Source organism: Muntiacus reevesi, chromosome 22 (assembly GCF_963930625.1).
Source record: "Muntiacus reevesi chromosome 22, mMunRee1.1, whole genome shotgun sequence".
Lineage (NCBI taxonomy): Eukaryota > Metazoa > Chordata > Mammalia > Artiodactyla > Cervidae > Muntiacus > Muntiacus reevesi.
The window spans coordinates 31,295,585-31,308,126 of record NC_089270.1 but is presented as its reverse complement, the minus strand read 5'-3'; the positions used below and the strand labels follow the sequence as shown (position 1 = coordinate 31,308,126).

The following is a 12,542-nucleotide window of genomic DNA, read 5'->3' as shown; positions in this document are numbered from 1 at the left end:
CCTCTTCTCCATGGGATTCTGCAGGCAAGAATGCTTGAGTGGGTTGCTGTGCCCTTCCCCCAGGGATCTTCCAGACCCAGGGATCAAACACAAATCTCTTCACATCTCCTGCATTGGCAGGCGGGTTCTTTACCACTAGCACCACCTGGGAATCCCTTTGATAAACATGTTTATGTTTAAAAGTTATGCACCTGTATTATTTTTTTATTGTGCACATTTTAAAGCAGTTGACAAAAACTAGAGATGAAAGGATGACCCACAAATAAACAAGTTCTCACTTTTTCTTTTTGTACCCCGGAAGGAAATGGCAACCCACTCCAGTGTTCTTGCCTGGAGAATCCCGGGGATACGGAGCCTGGTGGGCTACCGTCTATGGGGTCACACAGAGTCGGACACGACTGAAGTGACTTAGCAGCAGCAGCAGCGTATCTTTTCATACCCTATAGGATATATACTCCGGACTTTGTAAACCAGGGCTCTGTATCATATCCTCTACTTTGTATGGTTTTATAGGAATTATTATTGTGTCTCGATCCTGAAATAAAAGCTCCTTAAAGGTTAAGTTCTCATACTTAAAGGGCTTCACAGTAAGTACTCAAAAATAAATGCTTAATGGTAATGATTTTTCCTTATTACTTTTTAATTTCCTTGATTTCAGATGGAGAGCTTAATGTTCTAGATGATATTTTGACTGAAGTACCAGAACAGGATGATGAACTCTATAATCCAGAGAGTGAACAAGATAAAAATGAGAAAAAGGGTAAGACTTCTGTTTATTTTGTTAAAATAACAGTGTACATAGAGAAAAACTTCTTAAGTCATTTCTTTTGTACTTGTTCCTTGAGGCACCTAATACCAAAAAGCACAATCATGACAATTGGTACCCAGTTCCACATGAAAGAGAGTAGTACATATTTTTTCAAACATGTGAAATGTCTCAGATAAGTGAATTTATTCCAGTATTTTTGAAAGCTGTGTTTTCTCTATGATTAACTTTGGAGCACAGATATTTCAGAAGACATTTTAAAGAAATGAGGCTTTTTTTCCCTCTCTGATATGTTTACTTGTTGAACTTTGGTGAAATAAGTCTTAACACCCAAACTTTTTTTTTGGTTATTTTTAAGGTTCAAAAAGAAAAAGTGACCGAATGGAATCAACTGACACAAAGCGACAAAAGCCTTCTGTTCATTCAAGACAATTGATTTCTAAGCCACTGAGCTCATCAGTTAACAATAACAAAAGAATGGTTAGTACAAAAGGAAAATCAGTCACAGAGTATAAAAATGAGGAGTATCAAAGATCTGAAAGAAACAAGCGGTTAGAAGCTGATCGGAAGATTCGTTTGTCAAGCAGTGCCTCTAGAGAACCTTATAAGAGTCAGCCTGACAAAACTTGTCTGCGGAAAAGGGATCCTGAAAGGAGGGTCAAATCCCCTACACCAGATGATTCTGAGGTAGTAAATATTATTGCAGATACAATAACAGAAAGCATTCTTTCATTTCTGTTTGAGGCTAGAACTGTTTATTCACTCTGACCTTGTCTGTTGTATGACTGCTGATTCCCTTTTTCTTTAAACATCAGAGAATTGGGCTTGAAGTGGATAGACGTGCAAGCAGATCCAGCCAGTCTTCTAAGGAGGAGGTGAACTCTGAAGAATATGGCTCTGACCACGAGACTGGCAGCAGTGGTTCTTCTGATGAGCAAGGCAACAACACTGAGAATGAGGAGGAGGGGGTGGAAGATGTGGAGGAAGACGAAGAGGTAGAAGAAGATGCAGAGGAAGATGAAGAGGTGGATGAAGATGGCGAGGAGGAGGAGGAGGAGGAAGAAGAGGAGGAAGAGGAAGAGGAGGAAGAAGAATATGAACAGGATGAGAGAGACCAGAAGGAAGAGGGAAATGACTATGACACTAGAAGTGAGGCTAGCGACTCTGATTCTGAATCTGTTACCTTCACAGATGGGTCCGTCAGATCTGGTTCAGGAACAGATGGATCAGGTACTAACTTTTAATGTAAAAGTTTGTCTTTATTTTTTAGTTGACCTGATTGGTGTTTTTCTGGAATATTTTAAAATTGAATTATGAAATTTGAGGCAATGTGGAATGTTTGTAAGACTGTCCTGTGTTTTTTTTTTTTTTTAAATACAGTGTGTTTTGGGATATATTATGCACTTGAATAAGATTTACATATCTTAGTCAAGGTGTTTCTTAGCTCCAAATTGATTGTATTGCAAATGCACATTACTTCATTTGTTTCTCTAATAAGGAAATATATCAGGTTTTAATGTTTAAATTCTTAGATTTACATACAAGTCAACACTAGCTTATTTAAACACTGCTGTACTTGAAGTATATTCATATGGAATCTATTTGCTAGGTATTACAGTATTTTCATATTAAATGCCTCTGGGTTTCCATCATGTGGCAACAGAAATCAGAATAATTTTGTTTCTCTCTTGGGAGCATGAACTTTTATTTTTATACCTGTGGGTTGACTGGGGCAGTGCCTCCAGAGGGCAGGGTGTAAAAGAGTTTAAAATTCTTGTGGAGAGACTGGGAAAGAAAGATGCTTTGCCACTTTCTCTGACCCAGGAGACTTAAATAGGAATGGTAGAGAGTTGCAGTCACTAGGCTGAAGGAACCCTCTTTTGGGGAGAAATTCAGAAGGTAGAGCAAGGAGCGGTCAGGGTCCTTAAAGATCATTGGCTGCTCTATGATGGTTGTAGTCCCATGGCAGTCTTAATGTAAAAGTGCCACCAGATCCGCTACATAGGCCAAATGTAACAAACACTGGGATACAAGAAAAGTCCTGTTCTTTTGATATATGTGATAGTTACAATGTCATCGTAGAATTTTATCATTTTAGTAGTACATTGTTGGCAAATCATATTCTTGATAGTGTAAATGTTAGAGCAGATGGCCAGGTATTCTCCAGTTGGCAGCTGAAGTGCTTCTAGCCTTTTACTCATCAGAGTTCTAGGTTTGGGAGTTAGACAGGTTTTTGGAGGTGGTTAAAGAGTTAAACTGAACAGATGGGTAGTTGGGTTTAATACAAAAAAAAATTTGTGGAATCTATTACTTAGATTCCCTAACTATTCACATGGGAAAAAGTAAAAGAAACATGTTAGACGTTTTGAAAGAAATAATTTAGAATGATTTTTTTAAAACAAAGTTTCTAGTCTCCTTTATGTGCATGTCAATTGATTCAGTGAATTCGGTTCCTTCTGTATGCTAGACGCTATATAAGAATGTGTAGTCAGTGAACAAAACAGACATGATGACAAAGAGATTTGGGATATGACAAAAACTCCTGTTTCTTGTCTGTTTGGTTGAGGTTTTCAGTTATTTTGTACTAAAACTTCAGTTTAATTTCTTTTGAAGTATTACAGTTTACCATGAAGGAGAGGATTTTAAAACTTGAAAGTTAGGTCTCATTCAAAGCTGGCAAGCCTAGGAATCCTTTTTTCTATAGCTAATTATATGAATATCAGTATGTTCCCCAGTTGCTAGCTTTAAACGGTTTTGTAATTGTGTCAGTATGTACTGCCTTGCCTTTCCTGTTTGCCCAGAGTTAGAAATGTCAGCATCATTGATAAACTTGTTAACAATCTGATTTGGAGAAGGTATTAGTAGTGAATTACAAGGGGGAGAAATGCTTACTTAAAAGGAACTTATTACCTTGTAGTTTTCCCTCTTTAAACTAGCTTAAAGTTAGAATCCCCTTTCAGGAACAGTAGTAGAATATCTTTTCTATTCTGTTATTAAGAATAGAGCTCTTGGCTTGTACTTGCAAGTTAGAAACTGGGATCTGCACCTCAGGAACCTTGGGCCCCTGGCCAGGTTCCCTGACTGCACCACTGAGGTGAGGTTTCCCTTCTGTCAGTGAGAATAATGGCACTGTGTATCTCACGCGTTTGTTATGAGGATTAAGGGAGGTAATCTATTTAAAGCTTTTAAAATAGAAGTTTATATGAAAGATTATTGATTATCATTTCAACATTCTCTTATTTTTATAAAAATAAGTGTGTATTTTCTCCCATTATATTCCTTTTCATAGCTGAAAAGTTAAAGGTGCTTACCATGGTGTAATTAAAATACTGATAAACAGTGACAGGAGAGCCTAATTCCATTTTAGGTCTTCATTTATATGCTTATAAAGTTTCAAATTAAGCCTGAAGTTGTTCTTACAAGTAATGCAAGCCTTTTCTGTCTATTGAAGATTCCCAGCTTTTTAATAGCACTATACAGACTATCACTGAGATTTTAGAGATAAATTTTGAATTGAATTTGAAAATAAGCAGTAATTCAGGAAGGAAATGGTCAAAAAGAATGTATTTGAAGACACAGAAGCAAACAGTGACAACCAGAAGGGAGTTCAGTGTAATTTTTTTTTTTTTTTAACAGTTGAAAACCTTTTGAGTTCTGGGGTTCATTGGACATCTCAAAATCAGACTTGGAATTTGCCGAAGAATGATAGTAAACTTTTTAAAAAGAGGACTTAAAACAGTGTTACTTGGTGCATAGAAGGGGACATTGTAATTTTCGTTAACTGTATTTTTTATTGGGGTATAGCTAATTAACAGTGTTATGATAGTTTCAGGACAAGGAAGGGACTCAGCCATAAATACACATGTATCCATTCTCCCCCAGATTCCCCTCCCATCCAGGCTGCCACATAACATTGATCAGAGTACCTACTCTGCTATACAGTTGGTCCTTGTTGGTTACCCATTTTATTTTATTTTTTGGTTACCCATTTTAAATACAGCAGGATGTACATATCAATCCCAAGTTCCCTAACTATCCCTTCCCCTCATCCCCACCTGCCCCCCCCACAACCATAAGTTGATTCTTGAAGTCTGTGAGTCTGTTTCTGTTTTGTAAGTTTCTTTGTATCATTTCTTTTTCAATCCCACATATAAGGGACGTAGTAAGATGTTTTTCTGGGTCTGATTTCATTCAGTATGACACTCTCTTCGGTCCATCCCTGTTGCTGGAAATGGCGTTATCTCAGTTTTTCTAATGGCTGAGTAATATTCCGTTGTATATATGTATCACATATTCTTAATTCATTCTTCTGTTGGTGGACTGTATGTTGCTTCCATGTCTTGGCTATTGTAAACAGTGCTACGATGAACATTGGGATGTATGTATCTTTTTGGATCATATTTTTCTCCGGATATATGCCCAGGAGTGGGATTCAGGGTCATACTAGTTGGATGTTTTTTAAGGAACCTCCATACTGTTCTCCATAGTGGCTGTGCCAATTTGCATTTCAAACAAAAGTGTAGGAGGTTTCTCTTCTCCCCACACCCTCTCCAGCATTTATTATTTGTGGATTTTTTTGATGACAGCCATTCTGGCTGGTGTGAAGGAATACCATAGATTTAATTGAAAGAAAAATAGTGTTTGCTTTGCATAATTTTTTCCCCCCTTTTAAAACTTTTAAGACTTTTATATATAGGGTAAGTAGTTTTTAATTAACGGCTGTGTATTTGATTAAAATTGGTGGGAGAAATAAAAAATGTGCTTAGCTTTTGAACAGTGTCTGAATTGGCACACTTTCTTCTGAGGAAGTTAAGTGGGTCAGGAGAGGTTAGTAGTGAATAATACTTAGGGAAAATCCAGACATGATGATGCATTCTTATTTGATTAACTTACATTGTAATGTTTTTAAAAATCTTGTCTTAATTCTTTCTTAGATGAGAAAAAGAAGGAAAGAAAGAGAGCTAGAGGCATATCTCCTATTATTTTTGATAGAAGTGGAAGCTCTGCATCAGAGTCATATGCAGGTATTCTCATTTACTTTTATTTGTGATCATATATGACTGATTCTAATGTAATCTGCTGTAAAAAGTGTGAAGGCTGTAGTTTAGCGTGAACTTGTTGATGTTCATTAGTATTGATTTCTGGCATGTTCAGTGTAATAATTCTAGAAGAAACTAAGCTTTTTCTTATTATTTTAATCCTGTTCTGTTACTGCTTAAGTGGAATTTCACTTTTTTTTTTTCTTGGAAGATGATGATTCAGTGACTAGTTTTCTGAGTGAGAAACTGTTCAAATATTTTTAAAAACATCCAAACAACCCAAAAAGCAAAACACTCGTACACATTGAGAAGTATTTTTTTGTGTGTGTGGGTGCGCCAGGAAGAATAATTTGTCTTGAATGAGAACTTTATGTGACAAGACTGTAGAAATTTTGTCTTATCTCTATTAAAGCCCAATCTGAACAAATGTACTTTGGCTAAATACAGGTTCAGAAAAGAAGCATGAGAAATTATCATCTTCCGTTCGTGCTGTCCGAAAAGGTATCATTTAAATTTGAAATTGTTTTCATTGCATGCTGCCTTAAAGTCATTATTTTTCCTTATTGGTTCTCCATTAATAGTTGGTTTTAATGTAGTAATGTTCTGATATGTTGCATTAAAAGGGGGAAAAATAATGTCTTACACAGAGCTCCATATTCACTTTTTACTGCCATATCTTTTAGAAAAATAGCAAACATCTTAAGCAATCTTAGTTTCTGGACAGAGTGGATGGTGTATGTGTGTGTGTATATATATATATTTTTTAAAATATATATATATTAATAGCATAAGAAGTTATTAACAATTTTAAATGATTAATGTGATAAAATCCATAAAATTTATAGCTATTTTCACACAAAATATGAATCTGATATATCAGAACATTACTATATTAGGTTTGCCTTCTTGCAAAATGCTGGTGTCTTTTCTTAGCTTTGCTTTACTACGTGTTGTGGCTTAGCTTTTCAGGTTGAATGGGTGATTATGAATTTTAAAAGTTTAGTTGGGTTGCGGAGGGCTAATTTCAGTTAGTACAACTTAAATTCCTCCGTGTGACAATGGCCTCTGGTTAATCAGTTTGGATTTCTTTTTTTCAGATCAAACCAGTAAACTCAAATATGTTCTACAGGATGCAAGATTTTTTCTCATAAAGAGTAACAACCATGAGAATGTGTCCCTTGCCAAAGCTAAGGTATTAGCATCAGTTCTGTTGAAACTATCCTAACCTTGAAAATTTTAATTGTGAAGGTGGACTTAAGTATCATTTGAGTACATGAGATACTGTAATTTTCATTAAAGCTTTAAAACTCTTTCCCCCAGTTGCCCTGCAGGGTCTGTTTTTTTGACTGGTTAAGCAACCAAGTAGTAACTTTTAAGTTTTCTTTTAAATCTTCTGAAGATGAGTTTAGAAGTAAAATTACTCAATATTTGAAGACTATATTTCATTATACATTGTACTGCAAAAGTGGTTCAAGTTTTGTGTTTCTTTATTCAAGTTGCTAGTTTATTATACCAACACTTTTTAAAAAGGTTCTTTAGTCAGCCAGTTTTTGTTTTATATTACTGCTTGTTTTCCACCTTGAGGTTTTCTTGAAAAGAAGGTGTTCCTCTATGGAGAAGCTCTGAGTTTTTAAAAGTAAGATCACTTGGATTTTGAAGAAAAGAGAAGACTCAATTTACAGGCCCACCTAGCCTTGACAAAAGGGGTATACCTGGTTGCTGTCAGATGTTGTAAGGTTAATTGTTTTCTAATGTTTCTGCTGTAAAATACATCTACTTTTTATACAAACTATTACAATATTTTCATATTTTTGGTTTAAGACAGTTTCTACTGACTTCAAGAAAGGTAAAACTAAACATTTTTTAAAGATATTTCTGTCAGTATTAATGATCCTCTATTCCTGATTTGAGGTTAACCCATTAAATTTTACAGATGGAAGGAATAATATGCCAAATAACTATCTAATGGAAATTTATTCTGTTCATCAGCTGGAGTGGATTTAGGCAAAAGTATTTAAGTATCTATTGTGAATGAGATCTAGAATGTATCAGCAGATCAAACTGAATTGGAGCTTCTGCTTTACTTTACCATTCTGCCTCTTAATCTTTCATGAAGAAAGAATTGGTTAAAATGGTTTGGAAATGGTAGCTGTGTTCCAGCTCTACATAAAACACAAGTCTCTTCAAACTATTGGTATTCGAAACTTTGAACTTAAATTGAAAAGAGAAATGATTCAAATTTAATAGAAATTCTTCCCTGGGTTTTACTCACATATTTTTTCATGATTAGGCAGTTTTTATTTTACTTACTTTTATTTTTTAAATTAAAAATTTTTTGGCCCTGATGCACTACAGGTGGGATCTTAGTTCTCTGACCAGGGATTGAACCTGTGTGCCCTGCAGTGGAAGCACAGAGTCTTAACCACTGGACCACTAGGAAAATCCCTGAGCAAGTTTTGTTTTTGTTTTTTTTCAAATTATGGAACTAGGATAGCACATTTATTGGAAAATACAGAACAAAGTTACATATAATTCCACTACAGATAACTTTTTAAGTAGATGAATTAAGATTTTTTTTGTTGGAGTTTCAGTATCAAACTCTCAAATTAATAGAGTGAATATACAAAAGTAGACCGGTGTAGTAGACCTGAAAAGCACTGTGAACCAATTCATATTCAATTAAGATTTATACAATTTTCATACAACAGCAGGGTACAAATTCTATTCATGTTCCCATAGACTATAATCCAGGAGACAACTGGATCATATCCAGGGATGTAAAACAAAGTGAAAAATTTCATGGTCTAAAGGTATTGAAATCATACTGTCTGTTCTCTTATCACTGTGGAATTACGTTATAAATCAGTGTCAAGAGATATTTGAAAATAACACACACACGTTTGAGTGTACTGTGACATTTACCAGAAGAGATCTCTGACTTAGCCACTGAAAGTCTAGACACAGTTTTTAAAGAAGAAATGTACACATTGTGAATCACTTTGAAACAAAATGTTTTTCCGATAGTAAATGGTTCTAATTTAGAGTAACTGTTGGTGATTGTTTTTATTGTATAAAAGTTTAGCTCATATGTTTTGGTCACCTCTCGCCCTCATGTGTTTTACTCGTAGTTTTAATGTTTTTGTTAAGTTTGGTTAATTTTCTCCATATTTTTCCCGAGTATTATATTATTTTGACTGCTGATAAATAGCACCTTTATTCATAATAGCTTATTGGTAGCCTTGGTCTTTTTATAATTGGAAACATAAAAGATTTACATTAATTACAATCTGTGATCTTCACGTTATTTATATAGGGTGTATGGTCTACACTGCCTGTAAATGAGAAGAAATTGAATGTTGCATTCAGATCTGCAAGGAGTGTTATCTTAATATTTTCTGTGAGAGAGAGTGGAAAATTTCAAGGTAAAATTTCAATGTTAAGTTTTCAAGGGAAATTTCAAGGTAAAAATACTTTGGATATGTAAAAACATTTAATTATATTTGCATGAATATATTATAATTTATTCCCTTAGGATTTGCAAGACTTTCTTCAGAATCACATCATGGAGGATCTCCTATACATTGGGTACTTCCAGCAGGAATGAGTGCTAAAATGCTGGGAGGTGTCTTTAAAATTGATTGGATTTGCAGGTAAATTGCACACTTCACTGTAGATAATTAAAATTGCCCTTGTTTTGAATGGGCTGCCAGTTGATAATATTAGCATTCCACAGTTATGTAGTTGTAATTTATTATCCTAATTATTCTCCCTTTTTTGATCTTACTCCTAATCTGATTAGGATCTGTGGGGTTTATTCAACAATGTTGAAAGTAAAAATAACATTATATACTTTGTTCCCTACCTTTATAATCTAAGGTGCATAGGACAAAGATTTGGTCAAGAGTTTTATGTATTTCATTGGTTCTCTGTGTTAGTAACATAGCAGAAATTTATGAATCAGACAGTTGCTTGGAATGTTATTTAACATTTATATTTAGTGGTTTAACTTGGCATTTTATTACTGTAAAGTGGGAAAATAGTCACTCTGGCTTGGCTAAATAACATTTTGGGGTGACTAGTTGTGAACAAGTAGTGTTTTTTAAGGAAGTTAGCAAAGTCATGTTAGTCAGCATTGTGATCCTTGAAACTGAAGTAATTAAGATTTAAATGTTTGTTATAAAAATAGACTTATTTTGAACTCAGTTATTTACTACTTTTTTTCACTTTACTGAATGATTGTACATTGTTTTTTAAAAAATGATTAAAGCAGTCAGTTTAGATAATGCAAAAAACCTTAACACTTCAGGAAATGGACAGTTTGTTGTCTGGAACTGCCAGCTGGGGTGAAGGCAGGAAGGTTTTATAGGATAAATAATAATGAACAAGAAAGATACTAATAAGAAATTATTTGCTTGCGTGGGGTAACATTGTCAACCTTGCTTGGGATGAGGAAGCCCAGAGCTTAGTGGGTGTTTGGGGATTGGCTGACAGGACATACTGCATTTCTGGTCAAGTGGAGCACTTACAGGAACATGAAAGTCACCTAACTTTCAGTTTGCTGGTTGGCACCTTGGGCAGGAGTAACTCCATCTGGGGCCTAAAAAGGTATTTCAGCAGTCTGAAAAGCAAGTTGTTTAAGTGAACTTGGCATGCACAGATCTTCTGCTTGTAAAGTTAATTTTGGATAAATAAGAATTACCTGAAAGGGACCATATGGGTTTTTTGGTTTTATAAGTTGACTTAGGTGGATTTTGAGGGAGATAGAGGAATTGGATAAGAAGGAAAAATGCTATTTGTTTTCAGGAAGGCAAACTAACACACAGAAGAGCTAACACAGAGAAGAACCATGAAATCAGAAACCTTGGGGGTGGGAGGGTGGGGTATGTTGGGTGATACAGGGAACCACCTTTTTAATGAAGCAGAGTCAGTAAAGAGAACAACAAAACGCAAAGATTATTATTAATGTGGGTCAGCCTAAGGAGTTATTTACTTTGGTACAGTGAAGAACTATGAAAATGCATGGTCAGTGATACAGCAGACTATGTTGATATTTAATAGAATAGCAAAATGTTAGATACATATAAATATATCACCATTACTCATCCCATCATTTCTTTCTATAGGGAAAAATGAGAAACAATCTAAATTCTCCTGTATAGGAAATTGGTTAAGTAAATTATGGTTTGTAATGTAATACGTGCAACAAGGAAAGATGTAACAGATGAAAGGATACATGATTACATTGAAATGCATTGTTAGCATGGTGAGACTATAGATAATATTCCTATACTCCATTGTACCCAGGGTTTTAAAGTGTAGTAATTTATTTCTAAAGTTAATCATAATCAAAATTGCAAAGTTTAGAAATCTGGTGGTAGTTCATAGGGAAGACAAGTCTTAGAGATAAAACATTTTTACTTATAATTTTTTTGATAGATAAAGGCCAGAGGAAAGGTTTGCTAAGTCTGTGGTTTTTTGACTAGAGACATTATTGGTGTGACTGAAAGATATTTGGAGATGATGCTTTCTTAGGAATAGAAGAAAAGTAATTACCCAGTTTTAGATTGGTGGTAGCAAATTTTATTTTGGATATTACTTACTTAACTTTTATTTTCAAATTGATTAAGAAATTTCTCTTTTAGAAGATTAATTTATTCACAGATTATTGTCTCATTTTCTTCTTCATTGACTTACTGGCAGTTTTACTATCTTATTTATATTAGCAACAGAAGAGGTACAAATTCAAGTAATCCATCCTTCTAGCAGTTTGTGCAAAATTTTGGGTAGTAATTCTTATTTTTAAGTAAGTTTTAAGGATTACCTGAAAAGAATATTTTTAAATTAAAAATATTACAACTTTAAAAAGAAAAAGTCACAAGTATGTTCAAGAGTAATTTTATAGTACTTAAAAGTTCTGAGGAGGCACATGACATTGTTACATTGATATTTCCTTGGGTAAGTCATTTGAACTGTTTTCCACATAAAATGAGAATTACTTAAGTTAGTATTAAAAGGATTCAGTCCAGTTCAGTCAGTCAGCCGTGTGCAACTCTTTGCGACTCCATGAACCGCAGCACGCCAGGCCTCCCTGTTCCATCACCAACTCCCGGAGCCTACCCAAACTCATGTCCATTGAGTCGGTGATGCCATCCAACCATCTCATCCTGTGTCGACCCCTTCTCCTCCCACCCTCAGTCTTCCCCAGCATCAGGATCTTTTCCATTGAGTCAGCTCTTGGCATCAGATGGCCAAAGTATTGGAGTTTGAGCTTCAACATCAGTCCTTCCAATGAACACCCAGGACTGATCTCCTTCAGGATGGACTGGTTGGATCTCCTTGCAGTCCAGGGGACTCTCAAGAGTCTTCTCCAACACCACAGTTCAAAAGCATCAATTCTTTGACACTCAGCTTTCTTTATAGTCCAACTCTCACATCCATACATGACTACTGGAAAAACCATAGCCTTGACTAGATGGACCTTTGCTGACAAAGTAATGTCTCTGCTTTTTAATGTGCTGTCTAGGTTGGTCATAACTTTCCTTCCAAGGAGTAAGCATCTTTTAATTTCATGGCTGCAATCACCATCTGCAGTGATTTTGGAGCCCTCAAAAAATAATCAGCCACTGTTTCCACTGTTTCCCCATCTATTTGCCATGAAGTGATGGGACCAGATGCCATGATCTTAGTTTTCTGAATGTTGAGCTTTAAGCCAACTTTTTCACTCTCCTCTTTCACTT

General features: G+C 35.2%; 1 protein-coding gene across 5 annotated transcripts in view; it reads left to right on the top strand.

Annotated features, from left to right (window-relative positions):
* The window catches only part of YTHDC1 (YTH N6-methyladenosine RNA binding protein C1), a 38,332-nt gene that overhangs the window by 10,527 nt on the left and 15,263 nt on the right, over nucleotides 1-12,542 (top strand). For 2 of the 5 annotated variants that reach the window (XM_065914736.1, XM_065914735.1), the window contains exons 2-9: nucleotides 659-760; nucleotides 1,125-1,453; nucleotides 1,582-1,996; nucleotides 5,701-5,790; nucleotides 6,253-6,306; nucleotides 6,903-6,997; nucleotides 9,119-9,227; nucleotides 9,338-9,455. In XM_065914736.1, coding sequence (XP_065770808.1) covers nucleotides 659-760; nucleotides 1,125-1,453; nucleotides 1,582-1,996; nucleotides 5,701-5,790; nucleotides 6,253-6,306; nucleotides 6,903-6,997; nucleotides 9,119-9,227; nucleotides 9,338-9,455 — 1,312 coding nt within the window. The remainder of the gene's footprint in view (nucleotides 1-658; nucleotides 761-1,124; nucleotides 1,454-1,581; nucleotides 1,997-5,700; nucleotides 5,791-6,252; nucleotides 6,307-6,902; nucleotides 6,998-9,118; nucleotides 9,228-9,337; nucleotides 9,456-12,542) is intronic. The other 3 variants (XM_065914738.1, XM_065914737.1, XM_065914739.1) reach the window with 2 other exon arrangements.